At 36.0% G+C, this 20,922-nt stretch overlaps 2 protein-coding genes across 7 annotated transcripts in view; both read right to left on the bottom strand.

The window, feature by feature from the left end:
- RABGAP1L (RAB GTPase activating protein 1 like) overlaps positions 1-20,922 on the bottom strand; it is a 736,622-nt gene that overhangs the window by 461,881 nt on the left and 253,819 nt on the right. The window contains exons 14-15 of one of the 6 annotated variants that reach the window (XR_004380432.1): positions 16,855-17,339; positions 15,495-15,577 (exon numbers count right to left, since the gene is read on the bottom strand). The exons of 3 other annotated variants lie outside the window; for them this stretch is intronic. Coding sequence is in view for 2 of the 3 variants with exons in the window: in XM_032838759.1 (XP_032694650.1) it covers positions 15,422-15,577 (156 nt within the window). In the remaining variant the exon portion in view is untranslated. Of the gene's footprint in view, positions 1-15,395; positions 15,578-16,483; positions 17,340-20,922 lie in introns of those variants that run through there. 2 more of the 6 variants (XM_032838759.1, XM_032838760.1) reach the window with 2 other exon arrangements.
- GPR52 (G protein-coupled receptor 52) lies at positions 14,273-15,380 on the bottom strand. Its single transcript, XM_032838767.1, has one exon. It carries the CDS (start codon positions 15,356-15,358, stop codon positions 14,273-14,275), a length of 1,086 nt encoding a protein of 361 aa, XP_032694658.1. The 5' UTR covers positions 15,359-15,380.

The following is a 20,922-nucleotide window of genomic DNA, read 5'->3' as shown; positions in this document are numbered from 1 at the left end:
AGATATAAATAAATAAATGCATTTAAAAATCCTTTACATAGAGCTACACCTGGGCAGCTCAGTCAGTTAAGAGGCTGACTCTTGACTTCGGCTCAGGTCATGATCTCAATGCCTCGGGATCCAGCCCTGCATCGGGTTCCACACTCAGTGGGAAGTCTGTTTGTCCCTCTCACTCTGCTCCTCCCCCTACTCTCTTTTTCTCTCTAAAATAAATAAATAAATAAATAAATAAACAAACAAATAAATAAATAAATAAAATCTTTAACACACACACACACACACACACAATTATTTAAAAAAAAAAAAAAAGTCCTAACCCATACTGAAAAAAATGGAATGGAAAAAGAATGAAAAGTTATTCTAATTATATACAGATAATAGAATTATGGGTGATTTATTCTCTTTTCTGTCCTTTTATATATTCCCTATATTTCCTTAAGAAGATGACTTTAAAAATTAAAAATAAAAGCCCCTAAAATAAACCTTGATTGAGGATGAAAAGCAGAAATCAGTTACGTAAAAAGGATGAGAATTAAGAGGCAAACTTAGAGATATGTTTATAGTGATTTGCTAGAACTCCTGCATTTATAGAGCTGTCTGATATTAAAAGGTGCTTATTATGAAAAGCAAGTTGCTAAATATGTGCAGAAGTACAGATAATATCCTAACACCTAAATTAGTTCTGTACGAAATCCTCGAGTTCTTCTCCCAGCACCCTGCAGTACATCGACTGTTCTGAAACAGGCAAGAAGACCCCATGATCCTCTGGAGAGCTTTCACTTAAAATCAAACTAATGGAAACCTGACAATTTGTTGCTGTTTATTATTCAGCTTTATGTTATCTTATTCATTTAAAAAATTTATTTCTTTTTAATTCCACTATAATTAACACAGTGTTGTTAGTTCCATACCTTATAGTGATTCAAAAATTCTAAACATTATTCAGTGAGTGCTCATCACACACTAAGTGTGTTCTTTCTCCCCTTTGCCTTTCACCCATCCCCCCAACCACCTACTTTCTGGTAACCACCAGTCTGTTCTCTATATTTAAGTGTATGGTGTTTTGGGCACCTGGGTGGCTCAGTGGGTTAAGCCACTGCCTTTGGCTCAGGCTCAGGTCATGATCCCGGAGTCCCGGAACTGAGTACTGCATTGGGCTCCCAGCTCTGTGGGAAGTCTGCTTCTCCCTCTGACCTTCTCCCCTCTCATGCTCTCTCACTCTCTCTCAAATAAATAAAGTCTTTAAAAAAAAAAAAAAAGTCTTTTTGTTTGCCTTTTTTCTTTATTCGTTTGGGGTTTTTTAAAGTATATTTTAATTAAGCTTTAATTTTAATTTCAGTATACTTAACATACAGTCTTTTTTTTTTTTTTTAAGATTTATTTATTTATTTTGGAGAGACAGAGAGAGAAGGAGAAAGCATGTGCAAGCAGGTGTGGAAGGGCAGAGGAAGAGAGAAACCCAAGCAGACTCCATACTGAGCATGAGCTCAACCCCAAACCCTGAGATCACAACTTAAGCCAAAACCAAGAATCAGACACTCAACCAACTGTGTCACCCAGGTGCCCAACATACAGTCTTATATTAGTTTTAGGTGTACAATATAGAGACTCAACAATTCTGTACACTACTCAGTGCTCATCATGATTATGTGTACTCTTTAATCCCTACCACCAACTTCCCTTGTAACCATCAGTTTCTTCTCTATAGTTAAGAGTCTGTTTCTTGGTTTGTCTCTTTTTTTGTTTGTTTGTTTTTTTCCTAAGTTCCACATGAGTGAAATCATATAGTATCTGTCTTTCTCTGACTTATTTAATTTAGCATTACACCTTCTAGATCCATCCATGTTATTGCCAATGGCAAGAGTTCGTTCTTTTTTATGGGTGAGTAATATTCCTACTCATTTTTGACAGAATATATACGACAAATAAATTATTGGGGTGTTCAGCTAGACTATATAGGTTCAAATAATGGCTCTCCTACCTCAGTGACTTGGAATAGTAGCTGACACGTATGAAGCATATCTAAGTGTTTGCTTTTATCATAATGAACCAAAGTATATCTTTGACATAAATGTCAAGATCATTCATTCATTTTCTAGCCCATCTGACTAAACTTGAGAAAAGCCAAAACTTTCTGATAGATTGTTTAAAACACCATTAGCTGGATCTAGCATTTTACCTACATGTTAGAAATCTTCCTGATGTCTGGATGAATCGGGTTGAAACTAGCAATCATCCTTATGAGATCCTTAGTAATTATAAAAGTACAACATTCTATTACTATGTGGTACCATACAGAAAGAATTTATAGGGGCACCTGGGTGGCTCAGTCATTAAGCATCTGCCTTCAGCTCAGGTCATGATTCCAGGGTCCTGGAATTGAGCCCCACATCAGGCTCCCTGCTCAGTGGGAAGATTGCCAATCCCTCTCCCACTCCCCCTGCTTGTATTCCCTTCTCTCACTGTCTCTCACTGTCAAATAAACAGGTAAAATCTTAAAAAAAAAAAAAAAGAAAGAAAGGTATTTATAATGTCTTATACTAAAGGTCAAGAAATTTTTTCCTGGAAGGGTCAGATAGTAAATATTTTAGGTTTTGTAAGACATAAAATCTGTCACAGTAACTCAACCCTGCCATTGTGGTACAAAACCAGTCACAGACAATATATAAATGAATGGGCACAGTTATGTTTCAAGAAAACTTTATTAACATTAGTAAGCAGTGGGCTTTAATTTGTCAACTCCTGTCTTAGATTACAGTTATCTATATATAGTCCATATATCTCCTAATAGTCTACATGTTCTTAGAGAAGCGAAAATCTGTTTTACTTGTGAATCTCATGATCTTACATAGAATTTAGTATAGTCCCTCACATACAGTAACAATCTAATAAGTAAAGAACCAAAAAATAAATATCAGATTCACATCATATGATTACCTTGATTGACAGACAAGTTAAAACCCACCTGTCATAAAGACAGCGCTGCATCATAAAGACAGATTCACCTATAACCAGGTGACAAATATTAGAAAAAAAACAAATCTAAGAGGTAGTGGTCTAGGATGACAGAATGTGTCCCACATGCAATCCCTCAAGCTGTATCTACTCATGTTAATATTTCTGTCCTAGTCTCAAAGCTTATACTTTATACCTAAACTAAGTACTTTAATCAGATTTAAACCATATAAAAAAACATTTTCTTTGTAATATACTGCATCTTGAAGTTTCCCCACAATGTTTTTGTATTATATTGAATATTGAACGTTGCCCTTCCTTTTTTTTTTTAATTAAAAGATTTTATTTATTTACCTGACAGAAAGAGAGATCACAAGTAGGCAGAGAGGCAGGCAGAGAGAGAGGGGGAAGCAGGCTCCCTGCGGAGCAGAGAGTCCAACGTGGGGCTCGATCCCAGGACCCTGGGACCATGACCTGAGCCAAAGGCAGAGGCTTTAACCCACTGAACCACCCAGGCGCCCCTGCCCTTCCTTTCACTTTAATAACTTCTCAAATACCCCAAGCTATCCTCTGAGACTTCAGAATCTAAACATGTAGCCAAATATTTATGTCAGTTCATCTTTTTAAATGCACTGGTCCCTTTAATTCTTCAATCTATTGTACTATTCCTAAGACTTTTCTGCAAACTCTCCCTCAAATCCTGGAAATTAGATGATCTGCCCTCTTGCTTCCTTCCCACAATTCAATAAGTTATTCTTTGGACCTAAAAGCATTCAGGAGTATTATAAACCACAATTTATATTCTGCACATAAAACACAATAAATACTTATTGCCCTAATTTGTCGATATGGAATGTGAATTAAGATTTCAATAATTTGTATTATGTAATGACTCAGTTTGTAAGCCATTTTAATTAGTACTATAAATTAAGGAGTCACAATCAGAGAAATTTTAAATTTGTAAGAAAATAAACTTTTCAAATAACTCAGTTGAATTTATTTACTTCAACTGCTGCGTATACTAGAAACTACAGAAATGTTTCATCTAAGGACATTTAAAAGACAATCCTGTGTTAGCCTAAATTGAGTTCCTTTAATTTTCTATAGCCGTAATATTTCACTAAAATAAAACTGAATCATATATTAGAAAGGTTTTATTTAAAATGTCACTGATTCATGGGATCCCTGGGTGGGTCAGTCAGTTAAGCATCCAACTCTTGTTTTCGGATCAGGTTGTGATCTCAGGGTCATGGGATGGAGCCACTCACTGGGCTCCACACTCAGCACGAAGTTTGGTTGAGATTCTCTCTCCCTCTTCCTCTGCCCCTCCCACTTCTGTGTGCTCTCTCTAAATAAATAAATAAATATTTTAAAATGAAATAAAATAAAACATCACTGATTCAGACTGATCTCTGATTTCCTGAGTATTATTTTATATACTAAACACAAAATATACATAAAGCACTATAGCCAGAAATGTCAAAACCTTTTCCATCATAATGCTTCAGAAAAACCCATCCTATGATGACTTCAGCCATTCTGCAAACCCATTACAAAGAACGTTCAGAATATAAAGTGCATGGCTATGACATGTTTACTTTTCAAAAGCAGTTTTACATAAAGATAGTGGGATTTTGGTAGTTCTTCATCATTCTAGGGGTTTAAAGACACAGCTAATACGATCCGATTCAGTCATTACATCTTAATATATTTAGCAGATGACTGTTGTGTTTTTAAAAGATATAAATTTTCATTTATCCTCTATGGGCTAGAAATTGTTTTAAGAAATATCAAAGCAGTGAGCAGAGCTAATGATATATCTTATTAACATTTTCCATGATATCGGGGTGCCTGGGTGGCTCAGTGGGTTAAAGCCTCTGCCTTCAGCTCAGGTCATGATCCCAGGGTCCTGGGATTGAGCCCCACATCGGGCTCTCTGCTCAGCGGGAAGCCTGCTCCCCCCTCTCTCTCTGCCTGCCTCTCTGCCTACTTGTGATCTCTGTCAAATAAATAAATAAAATCTTAAACACACACACACACACACACACACAACATTTTCCATGATCTTAAAATCCCATCTGTAACATACAGTTAATTTTAAGGTAATCGTTCCCCCTTCATACATTAAAAGTTAAAATTTCACAAAGAAATTTACTCAACTTATTCAACAATATAAGTCTTCATTTTCTACTCAAGAGAGAAGGGTCAGGTCATTCAACCACCAGCCATTAATAAATATATTATTCAAGAGCCTTATCACAGATAAAACTACTGCTACACAAGGCATGTGCTCAGTAGTATCTCTGTCTAGCTGTATGATCTTATTAGGGTCACTTAAAAATCTTATCTCAGATATCTGTATGTGAAATGAGATAGTGCCTACTCACCGAAGCTTTTAGAATACACCTAATTCATAATGTCAAGGGCATTTATTACATATGTTCAAAAAGCACTTTAAATTTTTTTTCAAATTTTTACTTGAACTTTTCTAATAATTTTTTAAAACTCAGATTTGATAGGAGGGGCACACATGTGTCTCCATTTTCCTCATGGTACACTGAATCATTTGAAGATATCCCAAGTAATATTCCAAACTGGGACATCATGGTAATCTTGCTCAAGAATGAGGCTTCAAATCCTAATATGTCTTCTATAGAAGATGTGTGCATTGAATTATTGCAAAAGTAATTAAACATACTACAATGACTGCACACCAAAAATGCCAGAATTTCCCCCCCCTAAGTTTATAATGTGATAAAAGCAACAACCTCCTGCCCCCTACCTCACCTTTATTTGTCCCTATGCTACCAATGGACGCCCTGGACTTCAAAATTTATAAAAGTAAATCCCAATATAGTCCTCTAATTTTGTCTGTTCAATTGCTAAATATTAAATCATATCTAGAAAAAGGGCTGATACATGAAACTGATGACTGGAATAACAGAAGCTATCACAAGACCCTCTTAGTAACATGACATCATAAATATAAATCCTCAAAATGTACTTTTCCAGATTTCTTTCCAAATAAAAATACCTAGAATTCCAGTAAAGATTAAAGATTTTGGTAGAAATGAGAAAAAAAAAAAACAACTGAATGTCTATCTCACTGTAATTTTAAATTTCAATACAAATTATATCTAAACCTAGGTATACATTATACATAAGTTATTTTCTTACAAATAGGTAATTACGATCTATTTTAAAATTGGTAACTTCAAGCAATTCCAAAAACCAAAATTTGAATCACCCTTTCCTTGACAAAATAATAAATATAAGAAAAATGTAAATATAATTTAACTTAAATTAGATTTAAATATCTTAAAAGTTAAACAAGGATTTTCAGGATTTTTTATCTGCTTTTGCAGAAATTCTTTTAATCTTCCCCAAATCTGTCACTTATAATACCAATTTTACCAATTTAATATTTTTAGTTGTAAAATTCTGGAAAGAGTAAACAAAATAACTATGAAAGGGCTATTAGTATAGAATGTATAATCTAACAATACCTATTTTAAACTTGAAACTCTCTTAGGAACACAGTAAAGTTTTACAGTTTTATTTTACAGAGTTTATACATGAACAACTATTTATGTCTGGTATAACCTCAGACAAGTGCACTAGTCATTTCTTGCTGCAATGCATTCATTGCATTAGTCTGTACTGCATTCAAAGATACTTTTGTATTCACTGTGTTAAAGCAAAAATAATTCAAGAATATCTAATATTGAATCAAATTTCTCAGAAAATTTACTCTGAAGTAAATATACAGAAATCAGAAAACTATATGGGCTATCTTAAAGAAATGGAAAGACATTCCATGCCCGTGGATTAGAAAAACAAATATTGTTAAAATGTCTACACTACCCAAAGCAATCTTCACATTTAATGCAATCCCTTCGAAATACCAAGAGTATTTTTCACAGAACTAGAACGAACAATTCTAAAATTTGTATGGAAATACAAAAGACCCTGAAGCCAAAGCTATCTTGAGAAAGAAAAGCAAAGCCAGATGCATCATAATTCTGGACTTCTAGTTATATTACAAAACTGTGGTAATCAAAACAGTACAGTATGGGCACAAAAATAGACACAGATCAATAAGACAGAACAGAAAACCCAGAAATGAACCCACAACTATACGACTAATCTTTGACAAAGCAGGAAAGAATATCCAATGGGAAAAAGACAGTCTCTTGAACAATGGTGTTGGGAAAACTGGATAGCAACATGCAAAAGAATGAACTGGACCACTTTCTTACACCCTACACAAAAGTAAATTCAAAATGGATTAAAAACCTAAATATGAGACCTGACACCATAAGAATCCTAGAAAAGAACAAAGGCAATTATGTCTGACACTGGCCATAGCAACTTTTTTTTAGCTAGGTCCCCAAGGAAGAGGAAATAAAAACAAAAATAAATTATTGGACCTACATCAAAATAAAAAACTTCAACACAGCAAAAGAAACAATCAACAAAACTAAAAGACAACCTGAAATGGAAGAAGGTATTTGCAAATGACATATCTGATAAAAGGGTTAGTACCCAAAATATATAAAGAACTAATATAACACCTAAAAAACAAATAATTTACAAATGGGCAGAAGACATGAACAGACATTTCTCCAAAGAAGCTATCTAGATAGCCAACAGACACATGAGAAGATGTTCATCATCACTTACCATCAGGGAAATGCAAATCAAACTACAACGAGCTGTCACCTCACACCTGCCAGAAAGGCTACAATCAATAACACAAAAAACAACAGATGTTGGTGAGGATGTAGAGAAAAAAAACCTTCTTGCACTGTTGGTGAGAATGCAAACTCATGCAGCCACTGTAGAGAACAGCATGTAAGTTAAAAATAGAGCTACCTTATGATCCAGCAACGGCACTACTGGGTATTTACCCAAAGAATGCAAAAACACTAATTCAAAGGGATACATGCACCCCTATGTTTATAGCAGCATAGTCTACAATAGATGACAACAGATTCCAAGATATGGAAGCAGCCCAAGTGTCCACTGATTAGTGAATGGATGAAGGAGATTACACATACACACACACACACACGGAGATTATATATATATGTATATACATATACACATATGAAGGAGATTATGTATATTTATACACACACATATATAATATTCCATTACACATAATGGAATATTATTCAGCCATAAAAAGAATGAAATCCTGTCATTTGCAACAACATAGGTGAAGCTGGAGAGTACAATGCTAAGCAAAAGTAAGTCAGAGAAAGACAAAACACCATATGATCTCACTTATATGCAGAACTTAAGAAACAAAACAAATGAGCAAAGGGGGAAAATGAGGGAGACAAATCAAGAAACAGACTCTTAATTGTAGAGAGCTGATGGTTACAGAGAAGAGGGGTAAGTACATAATGGGGATTAAGGAGTGCACCTGTGATGAGCACTGGATGGCATATAAAACTGCTGAATCACTATACTGTGCACCTGAAACTAACGTAATACTGTGTGTTCACTAGCTGGACTTAAAAACTTAAAAAAAAAAAAAAAAGAAAACTATATAGACTCAAAAGAAAAATTACTGAGACAAAATTGGATAATGCTACTCATAGAATCAACAAAAACTGTTTTGCAAAATGTCGAAATATTTTAATTTAAAAGATTTATTTACTTATTTAAGAGAGGGAGTGTGCACAGGAGTGGAGGAAGGGACAGAGGGAGAGGAAGAATCCTGAGCAGACTCCATGCTGAGCGCAGAGCCGGCCTTGGGGCTCAGTCTCACAACCCAAGCCAAAATCAGGAGTCTGATGTTTAACCCTAGGTGCCCCTCAAAATATTTTTAAAATAGCATTCTTTTCTTTCCAACATTCTTTTTAAAGATGTTTATTTATTCATTTGAGAGAGAGAGAGAGAGACAGAGAGAGCACAAGTCGGGGAGAGGGGCAGATGGAGAGGGAGAAGCAGACTCCCCACTGAGCAGGGAGTCCAGTATGGACTCAATACCAGGACCCTGGGATCACGACCTAAGCCAGAGGCACATAACCAACTGAGCCACCCAGGCACCCCTCAGTGTTCTTTTTAACAGAACAATTTTTCTTTTTCTGACTATAAAAAGAAGTAATTGTTCATTCTAAAAATAAATAAATAAATAAACAGGACATGAATAAAGAAGACCCAATCACATCACTTTTAATATTTTAAAACACAACCATTAAACAAGGTTATGAGTATTTTAAATTAATAGAGCAAAACTAGCACTGGATAAACCCATTTACAAGAAACAATGAAAAGGGGATCTGTTTGTTTGTTTTTTTCTTTTCTAAGCATTTTAGTTTTCCTCAGTGTCTACATATTTGGTTGTAGAGTATGCCATTTTCTACATATTCTTTTTTTTTTTTTTAAGATTTTATTCATTCATTTGACAGACAGAGATCACAAGTAGGCAGAGAGGCAGAGATAGAGAGAGGAGGAAGCAGGCTCCCCGCTGAGCAGAGAGCCTGATGCGGGGCTCGATCCCAGGACCCTGGGATCATGACCTGAGCCGAAGGCAGAGGCTTTACTCCACTGAACCACCCAGGCGCCCCCTACATATTCTTCTTAATCCAAAAAGAAGTTTTGTTCAGGGAGAAGAGCACCTGTTGAAATCTACACATCAGAATACCACATCAACTCAGTAACATAAGCTCCTACGCACTGTGATGGCCCAACCTGAACACACTGTACTGGCAAATTCTTCGCATCTTAACCTCCTTTATTTATCGCACACTTACATCTTTTTCACCTCTAATGATTACCTCCCAGGGTGGAGAGAGACAGAAGAAAGTCCTTTAAGGCAGCAACTTCACTTATTTCTAAACTTATGAATCAGTTCTATATGTAGAAGGAACCTGCTGGTTCATCTTTGTATCTTCCAGGTAACATGTATATAACAAAATACTTTAGATTCCATTTCAGTAAGTCAAGAAAACTAAAATGTAAAGACAAACGGCAAAACATTCCTGAACAATCTGTTCCTACTATTACCAACTTGACAAAAGAAAAATGTTTAGGCATCTTTTAATACAATCAGGTAAGAAAGTAAGTCAATCTCAGAATCTTCTCAACAATTGCTTGCTAGTTTATCCTTAATTTCAAATGTCTTCATGAATAACATTCCTGGAAAATGAGCTTTCAGAAATTATGGAAGCTCTCTATATTTAAAAACATTTGAATTTAAGCCAAAATCTGAGTTTAAACAGATAAAAAAAAAAAAAAAAGCCACTTCAGGAAACTCTTAAACTCAATGGATTAATTCTGTTATAAAATGTAACTTTCTTAAATTGGAATTAGTGATCTTTAAAATTGTGATGGCAACAAATATGGCAGCCACAATGAAACAAGGAGCTCACATTCTGAACGTTTTCTATGAGCCAGGAGCCATGCTGGGCACACAGACTACATTACCTTGTTCAGTCCTCAGATCCAGCATTAACAGTAAGGTATAAGTCTCTGGATTTTACTGATGAGAAAACTGAGGACTTGGTAGCTTACCTAGGGCCAAGTGGCTTCTGCAGGCCAGGATTTCAGGCCAGATTTCATACACGTGGGTTATAAAGGCTTCCAACACTACGTAACTTTAGAAATGGCTCCACAGGGGGCGCCTGGGTGACTCAGTGGGTTAAGACTCTGCCTTCAGGGCGCCTGGGTGGCTCAGTGGGTTGGGCCGCTGCCTTCGGCTCGGGTCGTGATCTCGGGGTCCTGGGATCGAGTCCCGCATCGGGCTCTCTGCTCGGCGGGGAGCCTGCTTCCCTCTCTCTCTGCCTTCCTCTCTGTCTGCTTGTGATCTCTGTCAAATAAATAAATAAAATCTTAAAAAAAAAAAAAAGACTCTGCCTTCAGCTCAGGTCATGATCTTGGGGTCCTGGGATCTAGCCCCGCATTGGGCTCTCTACTCAGCAGGGAGCCTGCTTCCTCCTCTCTCTCTGCCTGCCTCTCTGCCTACTTGTGATCTCTGTCAAATAAATAAAATATATTTTTTAAAAAAATGGCTCCACAGATAATAGAATTACCAGTAATAAACTACAGCGTTACTGTTTGGCTGTCACTTAGAACCAAACTGGATAATTACCACTGAATACAATATAATGATGAGAATAATGGTTACGCTTTCTATTCTTAAAACACATTAATCTAAAAAAGAGTAGTTTCAAAATAAGTATTATCTTATTATATAAACACGTTAAAATATGTCAAAAGGAAGTTAAGGGGTTTGCCTTCTAGTTGCATGTGGAACATGATAAAAAATGAAAACTCTAAACCTAGAACTTGCCTTATAGAGGCTCCCCTTGTAGCTCACAGTAAAGCTTTCCTTCTCTACTCTCCTTCACCAAACATTTTTTTTCCTATAAGAAATTTATAGAGATCCGAAGAATCTATTCAACAAAAACTTAACAAATGTGAATAAAGGCAAAGTCAAGGAAATGCTATGTCCTGGGGCTTCAGTTTGATGACAGAGTAAACTGGCAAGTTTGGGCCTACTAGATTGGTGTTTTAATCAAAGAAATGTGTAAGATCAAGGGAAACGATATCACAAAACATGGAAAGGACTAAATCAAAAGATTTAGGCAAGGAAAAAGAAAACTCAGAGAAATTTTGTAAGGACAAGGTACAGAGAGAGGTACAAAGGTGTAAAGGCTTTTGAGGAAAAGAAAGAAAGAAAAAAAGAAAGAAAAGTAAAGAAAGAGAGGGAGGGAGGGAGGAAGGAAGGAAGGAAGGAAGGAAGAGGGAGAAAGAGAGAAAGAAAGAAAAAAAAAAAAAGAAAAGAAAAGAAAAAAGAAAAAAGCAGTAGAGCACAGTGGTTCAATGCATAGGCTTTGGCTCCAACCCAGCTGAGTGTGAATGAACCTCCGTTACTGACTAACCAAGTGACCTGGCGTTAGTCACCCTTCTTTAGTTTGCTCATCTCTAGGATAAGAACAGTAACAGTACCAATCTGAAAGGGGTATAATGAGGATTAAATGTTATAATATATGTACAACTTAACACTGTTAAAACTGGACACATATTGTTATTAATTATCAAAAGGAAAAGCCAGAAGAGGAAAACGCAATAAACACAGCCTCAGGTTTTCTCTACAGACACCTACTGAATCCTTTCTAAGTATATTTACACACCAAACTAAAGGAATAAAAATATGATTTCCAAATAATGCATATCATGTTGAAGACTCTATTTGTGACAGCTGAAAAGTTAGAAGTATTATGCTTTCTTGAATTTTGTTTTCCTTGAACTGGTCTCAAACTAAAAGGCTCATCTCAACTTATCCAAGATGTCACTGGCAAACAGAGATAAGAATATACAAAATACAAATCACAGAAATGTGAAACAATTAAATTTTGATTCCCAAATAAGCAAAGTCTTATTCTAAGCGAGTGTTTATTAAACTGAAACAAAGTCTGATTTTGATAGATAGAATACTATTTTATTCTTTATTTTAAACCTTTCTTACATGTTTAAAAATATACATGGGTTCAGAACAACCTCAATAAAATGATGACATTTTCTATTAAAGGACCTCTGAAGTCAAACCACTAGTGTGCAAACACAGTTGGCTTCCAATTTGAAGTCATAGGCACATTTCATTAAATGCATTTCATAAAACGAAGAAATCAAAATGCTGAGAAGAAAAATACTCAGTAGTTTGATATAAACTTTAAAATATCTGTCAGGCAGGAAACTTATAGTAAAAAAGTAAGATTTAGATGTTTTACCACTCACACCTGCTTCACTACTAATTCCCCAAATGCCATTTTGCTACATCTAAACCCCTAATAATTTATTATACAATTCCATGTAGCACACTAAAAAATAAGTTAATTTAATCTTTGCGTATGAAAACAGATCATTACAAAAGAAAATACTGACAGCTCTTACCTGTATTTGATAATTAAGTATATCATATTCTCAGCAGTACTAAGAATGCAGCTTGGTCTAATATAAATATCTAAATAACAACTACACAAAAGTAATTTTCTCTTCAAAGAAGTTTTTGTATATTTTTTCCAATGTTGATGACTTAAGCAACATTGATCTATATATTGTGCTAAGAAAACATTAGGCACAGATCACATGATATAATTTACATTTTCTTTGTTGTAAAAAATATAGTATATGCAAATGCATATCATACAAATGATTGGTGGACGCAACACTAAGCTTTGTAGACCTAACACAAAAAGATTAATATTTACTCTCAAGGGGGAAAGGAAAGGGAGACACATGGAGTGTGGTCCAAAGGGCAATCAATACCTCACTTCTGGTGAATACTATGCGTCTGCATTAGAATTATTTGTGGATTTTCTTAAAGAAAAACAAAGCTTTATTAAAGCAAAAAAAAAAAAAAAAGATACCACTTTGGGCACATGAACTGAATGAAAAGGAACCAGATAAAAATGTTTACAAAAGCTATTAAGAATATTTAACACAATATCTGAAATGAGCTATAGATTGCTTTGTTGGAAGGAATAGATTATTTAACATTATGATTGCTTTATATGGTAGATTCTTTATTAGCTAAGACACTTTTGGATTAAGGTACCGAAGGAGGCAGATCAAGAAAAATGGAGAGAAAAAGAAAGAGCAGGCTGTCAGAAAGGGGGTGGGGGGGAGGCTAAGCATACTTAGCCAGAACAAAAATACTGTTTCTTTTTGTTTATAGCAGAAATTTTACGCTGTGGATAGTATAAAAACACAAGCAAAAGGGTTATGTGGCAGGTAATAAAATACAATGCTTACTACGCATCCTTCATGGAGAAACCACTTATAGATTGTAAATTCGTATGTAAAAGTATGCTTTGATGCAAAAAAAAAATGTACATTGCCACATATATAATATGTAGCATTTTCCTATAAAGGGCAATTTATGTAAGTAACTTCCACAAACACAAAGAGAGGGAGAGAGACATAGACAGACGGAATGAGAGGCAAAGACAGAGGGGAGAGCTCAGAGAAGACAGAGATGCCGAGGGGCTTTGCTCATGTCCTGTGGAAGATCTGAGATACTTTTTTCATTTTGTTTTTCATCCTCAGTGCTAAATTTTGCTATTACTGTACATTTATATTCACACTCTATATTATCTCATGAGATTGCCCTCTATACATTCTTTTCTCTAGTCCCCCCCACCACCACCGTGGAAAAAGAGGGGAAAAAAAAATCCTCTTGTCTCTCCATCTCATAGTCAACTATTCTAGTAAATATTTCTCTAGTGGCAAATTTCCAGATGAGTCAAGAATATAATCCCAAACCCCTTTCGGATTACACTTGATTTCTACATAGTTCTCTTCAAATGGAGCAGGAATTTCCCCGTTTCCTAGGTTTGGGGTCCCGAGCTTCCTGGTCCTTCACACACATACAGGATGTGCACATTGTCTCGGACAGTCTCCGGAGGCCTAGCCGGAAAACACTGTTGGAGAGGCTGTAGATCACACAGTTACAAAAACTATTACTTATAGCAAGCCAGGTTGTTAGGAAGGACAGCGTTGGATTGTCCAAGACCCGGGAGCTTTCTAGAAGAAAGTAAATTATATAAGGGAGCCACAGCATGTAAAACACACTGGTTATCCGAAACAAAACCATGGCGTAACGACGGTCGGGGCTGTGTCCAGTCTCTCCAGAGGCATCCACCTCATGGCTGGGAAATCGGGCCCTCCGGTCATTTATCTCTTTGGTGTGCTGCCGGCAAATTTTAAAAATATGGAAGTAAGTGAAGCAGACAACAAAGGCAGCAGGAGCATAAAGTAAACAAACAATAAAGCCAGTAAAATAGGCACTGGTGAGCCAAGAGGTGGCACACCATTCAAAGATGTCACCATGGTACCCTGGTTTCCCCCAGCCAAAAAAGGAAGGCAAGAAAATTAGGCAAGAGTAGATCCAGATTAAAATAATGCAAATTCTCAGGCGACAGGGGGTGACCAGTTGATTGTAGGAAAGAGGCTTGGTTATTGCCAGATAACGGTCCACACTTATACAAGCAAGACATGCCATAGAAACACTTTTTAGAACGGAGATGCTATATCCGAAAACCTGGCAGGTCAGTGACTCATGGATACCTGTGGAGTAGTGAAGAAGTGAGAGAGTAGGAACCAAGCAGCTCACTCCAACGAAAAGATCAGCATATGCCATCGTCTGAATAAAGTAGCTGGTGGTATAATGGTGCAGGAGTGGAGCACAGTGAAAGACAAAGATGACTGTTAAATTCCCGGCAATGATTAGAAATGTCAGCAAGACAATAACAATGGTCTCAAAGATGCACACATCCACTGCACTGTAGTAGCCAAATCCGAGTGGGCAGGAGTGACGTTCAGACACATTCACAATGCCACTGCTCATGTTCAAGATGCTCCATTCAGTCCACCTGGATTCATTCATGGCTTGGAATTAAGGGACCGTGCAGCCGTGGCTCCAGCAAGCAGGTGCCCTGTCCAGCATGTGTTAAACTCTGCACATTAGTGTCTTGGGATCAGCTTCAGGAGACAGCGGCAGCGCTTCTGTCACAGCTAAGCCTCCCAGAGAGTGCTCAAGCCTCTTCATCAGCTCAGTGCAGCAGTGACACATCTCAACTTTTAGGGGGGAAGAAAGGGAGGTAAGCTAGAAAGGAGGTGAAAAAAGGTCACTGATTAGCTTCCTCCGGTGCTCTCAAACAACTTTCTCAAGACACAGGCACTTCTAGAGAAAATGGATTTCTTATTACCTTGCACTATGAAAAATTAGATCTGCAAAAAGAAAAAAAAAAAATCTATTGCCAAGGGAAGAAAACCCTTTTTGGGCTGTTTGGTCTCCTCAGAAAGGTAGTTTGTTAGGGATCAACTAGAATAAATGAGAAAAAAAGAGTCTTAAATTGTCTCAGGCTTCCTGCTTCATCTATGATGAGAAGTAGATTCATATTTTACAATTTAAATAATTAAGATCTAAGATCTAGTTGCAAATCTAAGAAAAAGTTCATTGCAGCAAAGAGTGTCTTTGGCCTCAGTTCAGGGTTTGATGCTGGTGGATCAACTTTATGATCTATTTCTCTCTCATTTCTCAAAAGAGCTAACCCCCCCACACACACCCCCAAAAACACAGACACAAGGTTAATTCTAAAAGACTCAGCTCTACTTGGACACAAAGGAGCAGAACCGAGGTAAAAGACTCCAGATTGCCTTATAACTCTCATGAGGAAATAAAAGCCTATTTCCAGTAGAGAAGATAATATACAAATATAATATAACATTGTATACATTATATACAATGTTAACACCTGACAAAAGACGATAAACTTTAAAGTTTTAATTCTGCATGCAATCTTCTAAGCATTCAGATGAAAAAGCTTTAGTCCATCACAATTACTAGTGCTACAACCAACAATGTAATTTATACTTTTTCCTTTTCCAAGCGAAAATAAATGTTATTAATTTCAGCATCATTAACTAAAAGTAACTTTCATTATCTGATATGCCACCTTCCTTACAATGGAGCATGACCATAAAATACATAGCTCAAAGTTATTCTCACCTTCACAAGCACACCTGTATCTCACATATATATGTAAGGATACATGAAATTCAGGCAATAGAAACTTTCCTATATACTCTGAGCTTCTTTGACCAGAAATGCTGCCATTATTTATTACTCAGGAATTCCTAGTAGGCTTCGTAGTCTGTTTCTAGATCCCTTCTATTTTCATCAGAGGATTAACACATTAGATCATTACTTTGACTAAATCTTCTGAAAGTGGAAAATTACCTTCTTTGTTATATTTGCAGTTACATAGCAGCCATATGTTAAGAAAATGTCTCTTCTATTACTGTGTTCTATTTTGAGCAAGTGCTCAATTAATACAGGGGCCATAAGGTAGGTTATAAGATGGTCTTATTTTAAAATACCTCTAAAGAATCAAGATGAGTTTAAATCCTACAGTGTGAAATACTGAAAGGCTTGCAGGATAGAATCCATCCAAAAGGCTTCCAAGGTCATTCTGCTATCAAGTGAACATTTGTCAAAAATCTTTTTTTAAAGTACAGGTATTTGAGAGAGTTTCCTGTCAGTCTTTGTTGTCATCCCTCTTGAAGAAATAACATTGCATTAGATATAAAAACATTTCCTTCAGGAACAAAGCAGCAGCTTAATAGAAAGCATTCTTCTGAAAGTTATTTTCTCATGCAGCACCAAGTCATTCAGGGAAGTCTTTCTTCTTTTGTAACATCCACAGGATATTCCTCCTTGCACATTCCTAGTTTCACTTATCACAAAATAGTTCTCTTCTTACAGGAATAAGGCAATGCTTCTCACCTACATTCATTCTTACCAGCTGCTAGGCTGGGCTGCTTGCTTCAGAAGTCCGATTCACTGCGATGCAGTCACCAGGATGCTGTCGGTAGATAATTCACAATCTCTCAGTATCACTGCCTCCACCTGAGCCGGAGCCCTGCTCCTCCTCCTCATCCTGAGCTGATGCAGAAGAACTCACCATCAGAAAGGTGACTCGGTCCTCCTGCCCCAATCAACAGCACAGCCAATGGCTACTGCAGCTGAAACTGTCACTAGGTAACAGTTGCCAGGCACATGCAGGCTTATAGACTTACTCGGCAAGCTCCGATCAAGATTGACAACAGAAGACAATGCAACTGACCGATCCTTATAACATATTAATGGCACGTGTGACTCTCTAGAGGCATTCTCCTTATAGCATTTGTAAAGATTATTTCCTATGGACAGTACAGAAAAAAAAAAAAAAAAAAAAGCACTGGGATACACCTTTAAACCCTGTAGAGAAAACTACCACAAGGTACTCTGACACTAAAAAGTCAGCAGAAATCTAATGCTCACTGGCAGAAAAAAATGTATTAATTATTAAAAATCAGCTAAGTCTTCATGAACTCAAGTGATATAGCTACTATTTTTACTCTCTAAAATATAGTTATATTTTGATTAATAGAAGTCATTTAATAATCTCTCCAATCCCTGCCATACCCACACTAAACTGCTGAATTTAATGTATTTTACTGTATAAACAAAGCAGTGGAACTAACACTTCTATGCTAAAAACTATTTGGGCAAATATTTAAGGTTAAATGCGAATTCTGAAAAGTAGGTATTAGAAATAAGTAAAATAGCCATTTACTCTATTCTTTATCCTAATATGAAAAACACTCAGAGTCAAAGAACTCTGTCATATAGTGACTGAGCTACTCATGCCCAAGTTAGAAGAAAGCAAATTAAGCTCCTTAACCTGGTGGAGATGAAAAACATTTCCATTTATTTTGACGTACTACAGACAAACATTCTCTATTTTAAGCTTATTTTTCATGGGGTCAGCACTTTTCTTTAAAGTGACTTAGAACTAATTTACAAATCATTTCAGAATTAAATAAGGAAAATTAAAATGAAAATGGAAGATAACTAACATCTGTTAAGCACGTTCTGTGTGCCAACCATTATGCTATGTGCTTTATATATTTTCTCTCTATAAAAACCTTAAATCTTTGGGGAGTAGGTACCCATCATTATCATTTCTCAAAGGAAGAAGGTGGGTACTAGAAAAGGTAAGTATAACTTGCCTACTAGAATCATGAAACTAGCACTGAAGCAGGTTAAAACTGTCAATCCTAACACCATATTGATAAACCTCTCTTTCCCTCTGGACTTTTTTTTTTTTTTTTAGATTTCATTTAAATTCAAGTTAGTTAACATAGAGTGTATAATTACTTTCACCGGGTAGAATTTAATTATTCATCAGTTGCATATAACACACAGTGCTCTTCCATCAAGTGCCCTCCTTAATGCCCATCATCCACTTACCCCATCCCCCCACCCCAACTTCCCACCAGCAACCCTCAGTTTCCTATAGTTAAGAGTCTCTTATGGTTTGTCTCCCTCTCTGATTTTGTCTTATTTTATCTTTCCTTCTCTTCCCCTGTGTTCAACAATTTTGTTTCTTAAAGTGATTTTTAAAGAATAGAAAGCCCTATTTTTTCCTCCATGTTGAACTGCCCAACAGGAAGGCCATATTATTGTTAAAAATCTTCAGAGGCTTAGCTGAAATACAGAATGCAAGCACATTTCTCATTACCAGAATAATTTATAAACAAAGTTAGAATAACAACTGTAGAGTGAGTACCAAGCTGAGCTTTGAAAGTAAATATTTAAATGTAATACAAAAGGCTAGAAGGTCCTGTTTTACAGAGAAGTATTTTGACTTCTAGAGATACCTAAAAGCATTAAAATCAAACAAGACTAGAATTAACTAACATTCTCTTTTTACAATAATAATATTCAAAATAAAAATTATATTTGATAAATATTCATGAACGTAGACAGATCCCATACCCCATATTAGAAAGAGTTAAATACTAAGCTTTACTATAAATCCATCGAAAAATAAAACACTATCAATAATTAAAGTTATCCATGTCACCAAAATCTAAATAAACCATTTACAAGGATAGACTTTACATATATTTTTTAAAGATCTACTCTTTTTTTCTAAAGATTTTTATTTACTTATTTGAGAGATGGAGCCTGAACAGGTTGCTCGGGGCGGGGGGGCGGAGGGAGGAGAGGGACAGAGAGAAAAGGAGAAACAGGCTCCCTGACTGAGCAGGGAGACTAACACGGGGCTCTATCCCAGGACCCTGGGATCATCATCTGAGCTGAAAGCAGATGCTTAACTAAGTCACCCAGGCGCCCCTAGATTTTACATATTTTTAAAATAGCTTTGAATGTAATTTTTCCAAAATCAGGGAAATGGCAAAAAAAAGTCTCACAGGGAAATTCAAATACTAAATTCCTTTAGTTTGACACATTTATTTCCAAAAACTATCACTGACAGGGATTTGAGTCTATGAATACTCTAATCCATAATTGTACATGCTTTCAAAAGTATTATGACAATATAAGAAAGAGTTCAAGTAGAGTCTTTGATCCACTAAGCTTCCCGCTTTCCTTCTACCAACTTACAAAAAACTTCAATGGTTCTTACAAGATAATTTTCTTTTTTTAGAGATTGACTTTTTCCCTCATCCTTTTTTCTGATCTGATTATAATAGGAACTAATTTATAATGTGAAGCTCTAATAACAAAAAGGCATTCATATCATATATTTACATAGCTCATTACATAAAGCATTCTTTGTGTTTAAATTAGGCATAATTCTCTTCATGTTAGGGGCCATTAGGTGTTTTATTACTGTCATTCTTATTACAATCATTATCAACCACCTCCCTCTCCTTTCAACTGAGGAATGCTAGTTGGGAAATACTAAGAGGAATCATTATTTGGGATATTTCAGAATTACCTCTAACAGCAAAAAATATAGCTTTATGAGATAACACACCACAGGTGTTTGCTTTCTTATTTATACCATATGTTTTACATATTCTTTTATATGTATCAATATTTCATTATTAAACATCTAAGCATTTCAGGCAACTACTCAATAGGACCTAAATAGCAAAGTAACAGAAGGATATCAGCATCAATGGTAAATAAGATAAACAGTAAGTAATGATTATCAAGAAGAACTACATAACCAATATAATACTATAAAAAGTAAACAAATAGAGAATAAAAGCGTTTTTTTAAAAAAACATTTTTAAAGGTGCAAAAAAGGTGTATACATCCAGAAACAGAATGTATCTATTTCTTCAACTACTCCTCCCATCTGTTAACTGGTGTATACATCCAGAAACAGAATGTATCTATTTCTTCAACTACTCCTCTCCATCTCCACTGTCACTGCCCTAAGCAAACTAGCATTACCTTGTGTGTGGGCTCATGCAGTGGCTTCCAGTGTGGTCTTACTGAGCTGCCTGTGACCTCTCTTCAATCCATTATGCATAAACAAACAAAATATTCTTTCCAAAAATGCAAGCCAGATGATACCACTACCCTTTTATTTTTTTTAAAGATTTTTAATTTATTTATTAGACAGAAATCACAAGTAGGCAGAGAGG

This window comes from Lontra canadensis, unplaced genomic scaffold, assembly GCF_010015895.1.
Source record: "Lontra canadensis isolate GAN:19392208 unplaced genomic scaffold, GSC_riverotter_1.0 scaffold106, whole genome shotgun sequence".
Classification (NCBI taxonomy): Eukaryota; Metazoa; Chordata; class Mammalia; order Carnivora; family Mustelidae; genus Lontra; species Lontra canadensis.
The sequence above is the reverse complement of the archived record's forward strand: the minus strand, read 5'-3'. Positions and strand labels throughout refer to the sequence as shown.